The 15,337-nt window shown below is 39.1% G+C and overlaps 2 protein-coding genes across 2 annotated transcripts in view; both read left to right on the plus strand.

Annotated features, from left to right (window-relative positions):
- The first annotated feature begins 1,149 nt into the window (after positions 1-1,149).
- Positions 1,150-11,330, plus strand: mfsd6l (major facilitator superfamily domain containing 6-like). Its single transcript, XM_034190696.1, has 2 exons — positions 1,150-1,306; positions 8,220-11,330. Exon 2 carries the CDS (start codon positions 8,287-8,289, stop codon positions 10,024-10,026), a length of 1,740 nt encoding a protein of 579 aa, XP_034046587.1. The 5' UTR covers positions 1,150-1,306; positions 8,220-8,286; the 3' UTR covers positions 10,027-11,330.
- Positions 11,331-12,222: 892 nt separating this feature from the next.
- Positions 12,223-15,337, plus strand: part of zgc:171844 (uncharacterized protein LOC100151763 homolog) — a 35,416-nt gene continuing 32,301 nt past the window's right edge. The window contains exon 1 of the mRNA XM_034190697.1: positions 12,223-12,391. Within this exon, the coding sequence (XP_034046588.1) occupies positions 12,316-12,391 (76 nt within the window). The 5' untranslated portion in view covers positions 12,223-12,315. The remainder of the gene's footprint in view (positions 12,392-15,337) is intronic.

Here is a 15,337-nt window from a genome sequence, read left to right on the forward strand (position 1 = left end):
AAACTAATAACAGTACCTTAAAATCCGATCTTGCAGCGACTGGGAGCCAGTATAGGGATGCCAAAACGGGCGTAATGTGGTCGAACTTTCTGCTTTGTGTCAAAGGTCTGGCAGCAGCATTTTGAACCATTTGAAGACCCCTAATCCTGGACTCTATAGTGGAGCAGATATCTGTAACAACTGTTCATTTCTGGAAACAAGCACCAAAATTGGCACACATACTCCTTAGACATTACTCTTTTGTAAAAGGACGTTAGCCACTTAAATTTTCAATAGGCAGCCACATAGGGGTCATATGAAGAATTAGACAGAGGTCAAAATTTAAAAATGCTCAAGTCATATTGAAAACTATACCACATTATTTGTCTGATCACAAAGAGTCCAAAAAGCTATAGTTTGGACTATCTATGACTGCATATTATGGAGTTACAGGGTAAAAACAGCAGAATGGTGACAAACGTCAATTTCAGATTGTGCATGGGTCAAAAGTTAAAGTTGCTATAATTTTGGTGAAAAGTGATGCAAATTATTGGATGAGTTAAAAAGGAATAGTTTGCACCATTTGTCATGCTTAGTTATCATGTTACAGGGTAACATATGTGACATGTCATAGAATCCAATAGACGTTGACATTGTTTGACCTTTACTTAGGAGACCAAACATTCAACACAGTCAAAACTATTCAATTTATTAATTTTATTAGCACAACCAATAATTTTCACCACTTTTTTTTACCAAAATTGGAGCAACTTTAACTTTGACCACTGTACAAACTGAAATTGATCTTTGTCACAATTCTTGCTGTTTTTACCCCATAACGCCATAATATTCAGTCACAGATAGTCCAAACTATACCTTTCTGGAATCTTTGTGGTCGGACAAATAATGTGGTATAGTTTTCAATATGATTGAACCATTTTTAACTTTTGACCCCTGTGTAATTCTTCTTTTGACCTCTACCTGGCTGCCTATTGAAATGTATGTGGTTAACGTGACTTTTACAAAAGAGTAATGTCTAAGGAATATTTCTGCCAAGCTTGGTGCTTGTTTCACCATTTGAAAGATTCCTCTGAAAACATTCTGTTATCTGCTTCACTGCCTGTTGCACTGAGGCATCCAAACCGTTGGGGGTCGCTGTGGACGAGGAAGTTGCTCTCCAGGTGTAGACCAGACCAACTTGTGCGCGTGACTGTCCTGTCATCATTTCAAAACACAGAAGAGTCCAAACTGAGAGTTTAAAGTTTAGTTTATTAGTGGGGAAAATGTCTGATACAAACTTATAAGAAGGTTTTTGTGTGGACAGAAGGTAAATGCTTTAATCGTTTTCTCCTTATGTCACTGTGACGTGGATTGTTGGCGAACAGGTGCTTCCTCAGGTGTTCCTGATTATCTCGAAGCAACGCTAAATACATTAATTAGCTTCTTCCTGTGACGAAATGCTCTAGTTTTACTAGTTAGGACTTTTTACAAGATAATATCTGCTCTGTCTTTGTGTCTCCAGTCTTCTTATGCATAAGATTTCAAGTCGTGATTGTGAAAACACTTCCGTTAAATATTTTAAAACAGGAAATGGATCAGAGTAGTGACAACGAACAAAATTAAAATGCAGCTGAGTCATTTTAAGGTTAATACTGTAGGTGTATCCTGTCTTTACAGTGTCAGCCAAAAGGTAACATTTAAATGTCATGTCTTTCATTGTTTAAGTTGCCAAATGACAAAAAACTTTAGGCAGGGACTATCGTAAGAGTAGAATTTGGGATAGCCACTGCGTAAACTTTATATGTGGGGATTTTTCATAGAAATCAAGAAATGCATCACAATGTACTTAAACCCTGAATTTATTTTAAAAATTTACAGCTACAATAAAAGCTGACAATAAAATGAAAACATTTATTGAAATAAATTGGCAGGGTGATGTATTTATATATATATATATATATATATATATATATATACACACACACACACACACAATTTTTATGTTTTTTTTTTTTTACATGCACAGTCTGGTCAGCCCCGATCAAATGGTCATGAATTTCAAATGGTAATGAATTTTGCCAAGAGGGTGATTTTGTTTTTTGTTTTATTTTTTTCCTATGTTGTCCAGTATAGTCATAGGGATATTGGTTCAAAATTTCAAAAAGTATCCTCATCAAATAAAAATTTTAGTTATGAATGAATAACCATCTTAGCATTTTCTAGCATTACAGACTTTACATAGCAGAAACAACTGACCACATAGATTTGGAAGAAAACAGGTATACTTTATCAGAATTCAAGATAGCCTCTTACATTGTGTGGGGAAAAATACCATGATTTGAGAAAATATTTGGACATTCATATGAGCAGTTACATTCCATTACACTCTACAGGCAGGTTATGACTGCCAGTTACTGTCATTTGGTTTATTTTTTTAACTTAAGGTGCCACTATGAATTTTATTCTAAGCAGAAACATAGTCAGAAAACAAGAAAATATGTGTTACTGAAATTAGCCCAGGTTGTGTCCTACACAAGTCACAGGACACAGCATGACAGATGCTTGATGGCTCTCTTACAGTACACAAGTAGTCACAGTTTAGATTACCAAGCTGTGTCTTAAGTTTCAAAATAAATCGGTTTGTTTCATCAAGTCATATCAGTTATTTGCTAATCGATAATGCTGGAAAAAAGCCCATAATTTTCACTTTCATTAACATTAAGTTTAAAAGAAAAAAATTATTTCTTCAAAGTAATAATTTAATGCATGGATCAAGTAGGCATTTGATAGTGTTATAACCAAGAAAAAACACAGGTACTAATGGCAAACTCATCACAACAGACCTGTAGCAACTTCTTATACATAAATTCCATTTGATTGTGGCTGAGCTGGTTATACTGCGCTGTATTATATTCTGAGATGTTATTGTAATGTCAGAGTTTGATCACAGCTTGGTTGTCTATGGATATCCTGGAAAATGTTTTTTTGGACTGAATTTTTGGTGATGTAAGCTGTAATTATCAAAATTAAAATAAATGATTTACACATTTTAGTTTCTATGTACTGAAACTGGAATATGTAAAATGACATAAAACGTGTTTTTACAACATCAAGCTGTCAGGAAAACATGCAGGCATTGATCAGAGAAATTGAAAGCATCTGAGGCATACCACTCTGATGAATTGTAAATATGGAACCTCTTCCCATCCTTGCTTGTGGGGAGTAAAAAAAAAACCTGATTGTGGAAAACACACACCACTCAGAAAAAAATAGAGGTTGCCTGTTCTCAACATTCTCTCAGCACCCACATCTTCAGAGATTACCATAGTTTCAAAACAGACCTCAGCCCACAAATGCAGTTGACCCAAATCTGATGCAAAAGTCTGATTTGCTGCTTGCACATTTCACACAATGATCAGATCAGTCTTGCATGTCGGCAGGAAATTCAGATTCAGGTCACTTTAGATGGTAAGTGTTAATGTAGACTTATTTTGTTTTGTTTTTTCCTTTGACTTTTTGTCAATCACACAGACCTTCAAAAAGACAAAATCTGACATCATCCAGTAATGTGTTTTTCTTGATTGCACTATGTACCTTCTTAAAGTGTCCTTAAAGTTTTCATTTTAGAAATGATTCATCATCTGTAAACTTGGTTATCTTTTTAAATTAATCTCTTTTCGCTCCCTTCCATCATCTTCTTTCCAATTTTCTCTGATATTATTATTATTAGTAGTAGTATTTAGCCATTTGTTTGCTTTGCCTTTTTATGTTGCCTTGAATTGTTCTTCCTTTTCTGTACCTTCATCTATTTCAGATCCATTAGTTTGCGCTATTTACTGTTAACAGTGTGTTAAAAATCAACACTGACTGTATACACACACACACAGTCAAAACTTCCCTGAGTTTAACTTCCTGAAAAACAGTGAATTTAAATTTTAACATCATCCTTCCTAAAATGCTTCAAAATAATATCTAATCAGTAAGGTAATCAAGACACTTTAAGATATCCTTTCTGCACCTGTCAAATCAAAGACCCTTTCTTTTCTTAACTGAGTTACACTTAAAATTGATTACTTCCTACATTACCCACCCACCCATATCAAATGATATGCCCAAATATGCCCACTCAGCCCAAATGAGGTGGGCTTCATAGATAATTGGCAAAGCTTCTGGGGAAAACCTGGTCTTGTTAGGAGAGACGGCATCCATCCCACTTTGGATGGAGCAGCTCTCATTTCTAGAAATCTGGCCAATTTTCTTAAATCCTCCAAACCGTGACTATCCAGGGTTGGGACCAGGAAGCAGAGTTGTAGTCTTACACACCTCTCTGCAGCTTCTCTCCCCCTGCCATCCCCTCATTACCCCATCCCCGTAGAGACGGTGCCTGCTCCCAGACTACCAATAACCAGCAAAAATCTATTTAAGCATAAAAATTCAAAAAGAAAAAATAATATAGCACCTTCAACTGCACCACAGACTAAAACAGTTAAATGTGGTCTATTAAACATTAGGTCTCTCTCTTCTAAGTCCCTGTTAGTAAATGATATAATAATTGATCAACATATTGATTTATTCTGCCTTACAGAAACCTGGTTACAGCAGGATGAATATGTTAGTTTAAATGAGTCAACACCACAGAGTCACACTAACTGCCAGAACGCTCGTAGCACGGGCCGAGGCGGGGGATTAGCAGCAATCTTCCATTTCAGTTTATTAATTAATCAAAAACCCAGACAGAGCTTTAATTCATTTGAAAGCTTGACTCTTAGTCTTGTCCATCCAAATTGGAAGTCCCAAAAACCAGTTTTATTTGTTGTTATCTATCGTCCTCCTGGTCGTTACTGTGAGTTTCTCTGTGAATTTTCAGAACTTTTGTCTGACTTAGTGCTTAGCTCAGATAAGATAATTATAGTGGGCGATTTTAACATCCACACAGATGCTGAGAATGACAGCCTCAACACTGCATTTAATCTATTATTAGACTCAATTGGCTTTGCTCAAAATGTAAATGAGTCCACCCACCACTTTAATCATATCTTAGATCTTGTTCTGACTTATGGTATGGAAATTGAAGACTTAACAGTATTCCCTAAAAACTCCCTTCTGTCTGATCATTTCTTAATAACATTTACATTTACTCTGATGGACTACCCAGCAGTGGGGAATAAGTTTCATTACACTAGAAGTCTTTCAGAAAGCACTGTAACTAGGTTTAAGGATATGTTTCCTTCTTTATGTTCCCTAATGCCATATACCAACACAGTGCAGAGTAGCTACCTAAACTCTGTAAGTGAGATAGAGTATCTCGTCAATAGTTTTACATCCTCATTGAAGACAACTTTGGATGCTGTAGCTCCTCTGAAAAAGAGAGCTTTAAATCAGAAGTGCCTGACTCCGTGGTATAACTCACAAACTCGCAGCTTAAAGCAGATAACCCGTAAGTTGGAGAGGAAATGGCGTCTCACTAATTTAGAAGATCTTCACTTAGCCTGGAAAAAGAGTCTGTTGCTCTATAAAAAAGCCCTCCGTAAAGCTAGGACATCTTTCTACTCATCACTAATTGAAGAAAATAAGAACAACCCCAGGTTTCTTTTCAGCACTGTAGCCAGGCTGACAGAGTCAGAGCTCTATTGAGCCGAGTATTCCTTTAACTTTAACTAGTAATGACTTCATGACTTTCTTTGCTAATAAAATTTTAACTATTAGAGAAAAAATTACTCATAACCATCCCAAAGACGTATCGTTATCTTTGGCTGCTTTCAGTGATGCCGGTATTTGGTTAGACTCTTTCTCTCAGATTGTTCTGTCTGAGTTATTTTCATTAGTTACTTCATCCAAACCATCAACATGTCTATTAGACCCCATTCCTACCAGGCTGCTCAAGGAAGCCCTACCATTATTTAATGCTTCGATCTTAAATATGATCAATCTATCTTTATTAGTTGGCTATGTACCACAGGCTTTTAAGGTGGCAGTAATTAAACCATTACTTAAAAAGCCATCACTTGACCCAGCTATCTTAGCTAATTATAGGCCAATCTCCAACCTTCCTTTTCTCTCAAAAATTCTTGAAAGGGTAGTTGTAAAACAGCTAACTGATCATCTGCAGAGGAATGGTCTATTTGAAGAGTTTCAGTCAGGCTTTAGAATTCATCATAGTACAGAAACAGCATTAGTGAAGGTTACAAATGATCTTCCTATGGCCTCAGACAGTGGACTCATCTCTGTGCTTGTTCTGTTAGACCTCAGTGCTGCTTTTGATACTGTTGACCATAAAATTTTCTTACAGAGATTAGAGCATGCCATAGGTATTAAAGGCACTGCGCTGCGGTGGTTTGAATCATATTTATCTAATAGATTACAATTTGTTCATGTAAATGGGGAATCTTCTTCACAGACTAAGGTTAATTATGGAGTTCCACAAGGCTCTGTGCTGGGACCAATTTTATTCACTTTATACATGCTTCCCTTAGGCAGTATTATTAGACGGCATTTCTTAAATTTTCATTGTTACGCAGATGATACCCAGCTTTATCTATCCATGAAGCCAGAGGACACACACCAATTAGCTAAACTGCAGGATTGTCTTACAGACATAAGGACATGGATGACCTCTAATTTCCTGCTTTTAAACTCAGATAAAACTGAAGTTATTGTACTTGGCCCCACAAATCTTAGAAACATGGTGTCTAACCAGATCCTTACTCTGGATGGCATTACCCTGACCTCTAGTAATACTGTGAGAAATCTTGGAGTCATTTTTGATCAGGATATGTCATTCAAAGCGCATATTAAACAAATATGTAAGACTGCTTTTTTGCATTTACGCAATATCTCTAAAATTAGAAAGGTTTGTCTCAGAGTGATGCTGAAAAACTAATTCATGCATTTATTTCCTCTAGGCTGGACTATTGCAATTCATTATCAGGTTGTCCTAAAAGTTCCCTGAAAAGCCTTCAGTTAATTCAAAATGCTGCAGCTAGAGTACTGACGGGGACTAGAAGGAGAGAGCATATCTCACCCATATTGGCCTCTCTTCATTGGCTTCCTGTTAATTCTAGAATACAATTTAAAATTCTTCTTCTTACTTATAAGGTTTTGAATAATCAGGTCCCTTCTTATCTTAGGGACCTCATAGTACCATATCACCCCAATAGAGCGCTTCGCTCTCAGACTGCAGGCTTACTTGTAGTTCCTAGGGTTTGTAAGAGTAGAATGGGAGGCAGAGCCTTCAGCTTTCAGGCTCCTCTCCTGTGGAACCAGCTCCCAATTCGGATCAGGGAGACAGACACCCTCTCTACTTTTAAGATTAGGCTTAAAACGTTCCTTTTTGCTAAAGCTTATAGTTAGGGCTGGATCAGGTGACCCTGAACCATCCCTTAGTTATGCTGCTATAGACTTAGACTGCTGGGGGGTTCCCATAATGCACTGAGTGTTTCTCTTTTTGCTCTGTATGCACCACTCTGCATTTAATCATTAGTGATTGATCTCTGCTCCCCTCCACAGCATGTCTTTTTCCTGGTTCTCTCCCTCAGCCCCAACCAGTCCCAGCAGAAGACTGCCCCTCCCTGAGCCTGGTTCTGCTGGAGGTTTCTTCCTGTTAAAAGGAGTTTTTCCTTCCCACTGTCGCCAAGTGCTGGCTCACAGGGGGTCGTTTTGACCATTGGGGTTTTTACGTAATTATTGTATGGCCTTGCCTTACAATATAAAGCGCCTTGGGGCAACTGTTTGTTGTGATTTGGCGCTATATAAATAAAATTGATTCATTGATTGATTGATTGATATCCTGTTTCAACAGCCGTTATTTTAAGGAAGTAGCGGCGAGTTGCACTGTTACCAGTCCAGAAGCAGAGTATGATTTTGATGTCAAGATTATAAATGATGGATATTATTATTAATGCTCATCATTGAAACATGGTGGATGCCTTGGGGGGTGGGGGTGGGGGGTATCCTGCATGCGTATATAAGTGTTTTTGTTTTGTTTTTTAAGTCAATGGTGGCATCATTTGATGTCACTTGCCTGTAATAACGAATGGTTAGCGGACAGACAATAGTCTTGATTCACAAATTTACTCCCATTGGCTGTCGATGTATCCTGGAAATTGCGTACTCGCACCACTGCTCTAGGGGTTTCAGAACAGCCAGTGTAATTTGCGACAGCATTAAAAACACTAATCAGTGCTTCATAAGTAGTGCTGAAGTATTGATGTCTGTCACTGTTGTCACTTTCTGTCTTGCAGCTGTTATCCATGCAGTAACTCTGTTTAAATCCTGTTTGGAGGGAAAAGTGACCTGCCCAGTCTGGAAATGATGAACAGGAATAAGCAGATTGATATCAAAGCTGCTCTGGCTCTGGCTGGCACCTTCAGCTTCTTGATGTCCTGTGCCAAAGCCTGCCTGCTTCCCTTCCTCACCCTCTACTTCAGGCAGCTGGGCCTCACACCTGCAATGACCGGCCTTATCATGGTAGCTAAGCACCTCATATCGCTGATCTGGAGCCCGTTGGCAAGCCTGCTGTCCAAACACTACAACAAGAGGCGACTGGTGATTAACAGCTCTCTCGTTTGTTCAGCAGCTGTTGCTCTGGTCATGCTTCTTATTCCCCCTATAGATGTGCACATACAGAGCAGCTACTGTAACACCACTGGTGTGAGCACAGCTGGTAAGCTGCTCGGAATGAATGCTTCTTCACCTGGAAAAGTCAACACTCCTCCACATAACGTTGGACCCAGCAACACTTCACTTTATCTGCCTGACAGTGTAACGTCTCACCCCAGCCTGTCACAAAACAATCAATCTGTGGTGCTCAGCAACAGTCTTGAGCTGCAAAACAGTACTGTCATGGATGCAAACAAAAACATTCCTTTAACTCAAGTGAGGAATAAGAGGTCCAAGACCAACTCTAAAAACCACCAAAAGCCAAGAGACGCAGTGAAGCAGGAGGGACGTTCTAAATCCATGGGTGGCCTGAATCCGATGGACGATCTACACCAACTGTTGTTCTTGATGCTGATTGTTGTGGCAGTATGGCAGTTTGTGTCCGCCCCTCTGGAGTGGACAGCAGATGACGGTCTGTATGAGTATCTGGATTTTGTGGATGCTTCAGACCGATACAGCAGTACCACTGTGTGGCGATTACTTGGGTCAGCGATTGGAGTTGGCGCCGTGGGATCACTAGTCAGCCAGTTCAACTGTTTTATCTTCGGTCACACCAGCAGGAGCGCCATGCATTTTTTCTGTTATGCTGGACTGACAGCTGTGACGCTGCCTGTGGCTGCTGTCCAACCTCTTTATGTAAACAAGAAGCAAGACCGGGCCAGCGGGCTCCTTAAAGCCATGCAGCTGGTGCGTGGATCCCCCCATGCTCTGCTGTGTGCATTCACTACCCTCCTGGTTGGGGTAGCAGGCTCAGCTGTAAATAACTTCCTCCTCTGGCAGATGCAGGATGGTGGGAGCAGTGAGATGCACATGGGGCTGGCTCTGGCCCTCGCACTGCTCTCGCAGGCAACCTTTCCTCTGCTGGTTAGTCAAGTGTCCAAACTCCTCAGCCCAAAGAAGATCCTGGTGGTGGGTGCTGCAACTCTCAGCATGCAGTGCTTTTATTACTCTTTTCTTTGGGGGCCGTGGGCCGTTCTGCCTGCACAGTTGTTGAGCTGCTTCAGCAGTGGAGCCCTCTGGTGGGCTGTGAAGATCCAGTGCGACGATGTTGCCACACCAGGAGCTGAACAGAGTGTGAGTAGGATCTACAGTGCTCTTTTGCTTGACCTGGGAAGTGGACTAGGGAGTCTTGCTGGGGGGTTTGTCGTGCAGAGGTTTGGCCTGACGTGGCTGTTCAGAGGAGCAGCAGTGGGTTTGATGGTCTGGTGTTTGTGCCTCCCTCTGCTGCAGTGGAAAGCCCCTCACCAGCGACGGATTAACTATTCTCGTCTGTTGGCGGCTGACGCAAGTGAGGCCAGTGACTCCGAGTCTGAGCAGGAAAGAGACTGGCTTGACAAAGCAATGGACAACAACAACAGTAGTAACTTTGGAAAGAGGATAAAGCACTGAAATCTGCCAAATGGCAGCAAAACATTGTAGGATTATCTGCACATAATGAGCATTATGTGATCAGTAACACCCCAGCAGGTTTGCACTTACTTTTGCACTGTTTGTAACAGCCCAAAGGAGGTAATAGATTTGTACCCCGAGAGATGTAATTAAAATCGAAACTGACATTATTACTGCTCACATTCTTGGAGAAAAAATGTTTTTCTTCACGTGTGTGTGTGTATGACTGACTTGGTGTACATAATAAAGAAAGGTTGCACATATTCTCAGGGCATTTAATAGACAGATAATATTGTGAAGGAGTTCATAAATGGAAATTGTATGTAGATCATTGTCTGTTTATTCCAAGAGAGTTAATTTCCAGATGGCACCTAGTTGATGCAACTTATTCCCACACGAATGAAACTTTGTGCCGTCCTTTCTGTTTAGTTTGACTCTGCAGCCAGTCAGAGGTGTTATCGCCACTGAATGAATTTATTAATTTGTCTCTGATCCTCCTAAGCTCTTACAAACGTATTTGCATATCTGTTTTTCATAACACAGTAGGATTAGACTATACATACACTAGGTGAGCCCAGAATGCACCAGCATCCTGTTTGATCACATCCAGACAGCCTTCATATTTAATGACTACACAGCCAGTCAGCAACACTGCAGTAATAACCCGGTGCTTGTTTTGTTGCACAGATGAATGCAAAAGGTTTTGAGGATGTCTGGGAACAGTTTGCTAACCTGCATTTCTCTATGCAGACATGCTAAACAGACCTCATGATGAATGTTCTATTTTGATGTGTTGTAAACATTCTGCTTACTGCAGATGTAAAAGCACATTAATATCTGGATAAAGTTGATCATTCTTATAAATAATATTTATGTACTGAAGATGAATTTCTTAATTTTTCTGATGGGATTCTTGGTTCTGTACATGTAATTTTTGTACACTCAGGATTTTTGCGTCTTTTAATAATGTGGACATATTTCCAGATTAGATATTTTCTGTGCATATAATAATATCAGTAACATTTCTGATGCAGCCAGTGCTTGCATAGTAGTTTTCCTCTAAAATGGTGAAGTTGTATGAAGTAATAAAACAGAAATTTGAATTTCACTTGTGAGATGCCATATTATGTTTTCTGTTTAAACCTGTTTTTATATCAGTGGTGCATCATCTATGTTCAAACTACTGATTTGAGTACTGTGTCTTAACATTTTTGTAACACTTGGTTTGTGACTTATAGCTTTAAATGCTATACATCATTATGGTGTAGCTGTGTTGTCATTGTTGGCTGTTTACAACAAATAAAGATTGCTTGAGTAAAAAAATTGAGTAATTTATTCTGTAGAAATGCCCTCTGTGAATCAAACATGGCTCATCAGACGTGTAAATGGTCACTTTGTCCTTTGCAGTCTTGTTGCTTTAATGTTTGTTGAATCATCTGCTCATTTTATACAATTAACAGATAAGTGCAGCTGTCAGTGGGATTCTAATGTTGCAAAGAACAATTGCATGAGAATCCACCAACTTGGCAAATTATTCAATCAGCCAAAAGGATTAAAAAATGCAGAGTGCATTCTATGCTTATGTGCAAATTTGCTATATCTCAGTAACTGCTGGTTGTAGTTGTAATTTTGGCACCACTACTCTGCTCTTTGTAACCACTGAGGAGACTGTGCAAATAGTTTCTCTCTGATCCAACTAATCATTTCCCCTGAAAATAATAATAGCAAGAAAGCAACAGAGGAGCTCATCCATTTATAATTGTGACACCAGTTGACCACCCTGGTAACTGATTCAGATGATCAAATTGATAAACTAAAGTTATTTGTTCCAGCCTGAGTGCTGCTGCCACTGTACCACAGGCAGAAACAGCTCCTGCACTCGTTGTGCAGTGGTGATGATGCTGCGCTCTGTACATCTGGCTGTGGCTCCTGGACTCAGTCGGATGCAGTGAGAGGATGAGCGGCGGTTCTCTTCTCAGGGGGCTGATGCTGCTGCAGTGCAGTGGGCCGTACTGCTTGTTATTTACGTGGAGATGTTTAATTAAAAAAAAAAAAAAGATGTATGCATCCACTTCTGAAATTAAGTTTCTAAAACCAGCATTTTCTCCCTGTAGATTTAAAATTGTTATATACGGGTCTCTAGATGGCGCTGCGCAGCAGATATCAGCAACTCGGAGGCATTTTTTTCTTTACTTGTCTGACAGGTTTAGGTGATGCTCCGTGTTGTAATTTACCGTCTGTCAGCTTTTAAGGGTTGTGCTGGTGGAATCTGATTTTTAAAAGAAGAAGATGGAGAAAGAGAGAAAGCCACCAAAACGGTACGGAGCTTTGGAGGAGACTCGAGAAGCAGCAGTAGAGAAGTCACGTGAGTTTTGAATGAAACCTGATGGGTGTTTTTGTTGTTTGACTGATTCCAGTTAAGTCAAAACAACAGCATATTTCAAATTAGACATCAGTTACTGAATAGATATCTACTAAGTAAAAATCCCCATTTGCAAGTTTTGCTTGTGATGCAAACTGTTAATCGATTTTTATGCATTTATTTCAGTCCGACACTTAGAGATATCACAAAATATTTTTTTTATTATTATGACTCGATTTCTTGTATGTTTATTGTGGATAACTGCTACTAATTAATCAGCAGTGCTTTTGTTTATTATTTATACAAAAGGTTAAATAAAAATATCAGAACGAGACTTTGTTACAGGAAACAGGCCAAATGTAGGCTCGAGTCTCCCATGTGCCTTCTGGCAAACTAGCCAAAATTTCTTTTGAAGAAGATCTTTGTTCCACTCTGCCTCAAAGCTTCATTGCTGCTACAGAGAAAAGTTGGGCTGTGTCTACTCACCATGTCTCATCACATGTCGGGATTCAGCATCACGAAATATACATGAATCTATTGGTTTCTGATATTATCACGAAAGTGCAAAATTTTTGCTACAGGAGCACAAATTTATTCGAATATATTCCGTGACTGGTGCACGAAATGAAAAGTGATGGGGGGTCTGGAGGGTTAGGGGAAGGGCTGCAACTAATGATTCCTTTCATTAGTCATCTGTGGATTTGAAGCACATGTGATGAAACGTCAATGTTGATTCCATTAAATAGTTTACTGGTATTTAGGTAAACACAGTAAGATCACCCAGGAAGTAGAGGAGTGTACAGCTTTGTAGTCATGCCAAGCAAGGTGCTGTTGCTGTTACTGTACATATGGTACCAACTTGGTTTTCTCTGTCAACTAAGATGTGTGACTCACCGCTGGTTGCATAGCCTTTATTTTAGTGTCAAATTATTCCCAACATACAAATTCATTTCCTTCCCCCATTGTGTCACCATAAGTTGAAAGAAAAGTGTTCAGCTATGATTATTTCCATTCTGTTAAATGCATGTCTTACATACAATAAGTTAAATATGCTGAATTTGTGACGTATCACTGAAATACAGCATAAGATGGTTTCATCTGAGTCAAACAGGCATCTGGTCACTTTCAGGAAAAAAAAATATTCAGTTGGATCAAATTGAAACTTGAGTCACTCAGTAATTTTCTATCCAAATTTGATCTTGAGCCTTCAAGTGTGAATTTTCTTGTTTTTGCCCATTGCCATGGCAACATTTTATTTTCCATTACAGCCTATAAAAACGTATATCTTGCAGATATTTAACAGTTAAAACATAAGCAGACAGGCAGAGTATACAACCCCTGGCAAAAATTATGGAATCACCGGCCTCGGAGGATGTTCATTCAGTTGTTTAATTTTGTAGAAAAAAAGCAGATCACAGACATGACACAAAACTAAAGTCATTTCAAATGGCAACTTTCTGGCTTTAAGAAACACTATAAGAAATCAGGAAAAAAAATTGTGGCAGTCAGTAACGGTTACTTTTTTAGACCAAGCAGAGGGAAAAAAATATGGAATCACTCAATTCTGAGGAAAAAATTATGGAATCATGAAAAACAAAAGAACGCTTCAACACATCACTAGTATTTTGTTGCACCACCTCTGGCTTTTATAACAGCTTGCAGTCTCTGAGGTATGGACTTAATGACTGACAAACAGTACTCTTTATCAATCTGGCTCCAACTTTCTCTGATTGCTGTTGCCAGATCAGCTTTGCAGGTTGGAGCCTTGTCATGGACCATTTTCTTCAACTTCCACCAAAGATTGGATTAAGATCCGGACTATTTGCAGGCCATGACATTGACCCTATGTGTCTTTTTGCAAGGAATGTTTTCACAGTTTTTGCTCTATGGCAAGATGCATTATCATCTTGAAAAATGATTTCATCATCCCCAAACATCCTTTCAATTGATGGGATAAGAAAAGTGTCCAAAATATCAACATAAACTTGTGCATTTATTGATGATGTAATGACAGCCATCTCCCCAGTGCCTTTACCTGACATGCAGCCCCATATCATCAATGACTGTGGAAATGTACATGTTCTCTTCAGGCAGTCATCTTTATAAATCTCATTGGAACGGCACCAAACAAAAGTTCCAGCATCATCACCTTGCCCAATGCAGATTCGAGATTCATCACTGAATATGACTTTCATCCAGTCATCCACAGTCCAGGATTGCTTTTCCTTAGCCCATTGTAACCTTGTTTTTTTCTGTTTAGGTGTTAATGATGGCTTTCCTTTAGCTTTTCTGTACGTAAATCCCATTTCCTTTAGGCGGTTTCTTACAGTTCGGTCACAGACGTTGACTCCAGTTTCCTCCAATTCGTTCCTCATTTGTTTTGTTGTGCATTTTCGATTTTTGAGACATATTGCTTTAAGTTTTCTGTCTTGACGCTTTGATGCCTTGGTCTACCAGTATGTTTGCCTTTAACAACCTTCCCATGTTGTTTGTATTTGGTCCAGAGTTTAGACACAGCTGACTGTGAACAACCAACATCTTTTGCAACATTGCGTGATAATTTACCCTCTTTTAAGAGTTTGATAATCCTCTCCTTTGTTTCAATTGACATCTCTTGTGTTGGAGCCATGATTCATGTCAGTCCACTTGGTGCAACAGCTCTCCAAGGTGTGATCACTCCTTTTTAGATGCAGACTAACGAGCAGATCTGATTTGATGCAGGTGTTAGTTTTTGGGATGAAAATTTACAGGGTGATTCCATAATTTATTCTTTAGTTCTTTATTCTTTTCTTTCTTTAGACTTTAGTTTTGTGTCATGTCTGTGATCTGCTTATTTTCTACAAAATTAAACAACTGAATGAACATCCTCCGAGGCCGGTGATTCCATAATTATTGCCAGGGGTTGTAGTGCATTCTAATTTTGTGTCTGTATGCAGGTTGGAAAATCTT

Source organism: Thalassophryne amazonica, chromosome 16 (genome assembly GCF_902500255.1).
Source record: "Thalassophryne amazonica chromosome 16, fThaAma1.1, whole genome shotgun sequence".
Taxonomy (NCBI): Eukaryota; Metazoa; Chordata; class Actinopteri; order Batrachoidiformes; family Batrachoididae; genus Thalassophryne; species Thalassophryne amazonica.

Coding starts and splice junctions, on each gene's coding strand:
- mfsd6l (XM_034190696.1), top strand. CDS start 8,287: ATGATGAACAGGAATAAGCAGATTGATATCAAAGCTGCTCTGGCTCTG.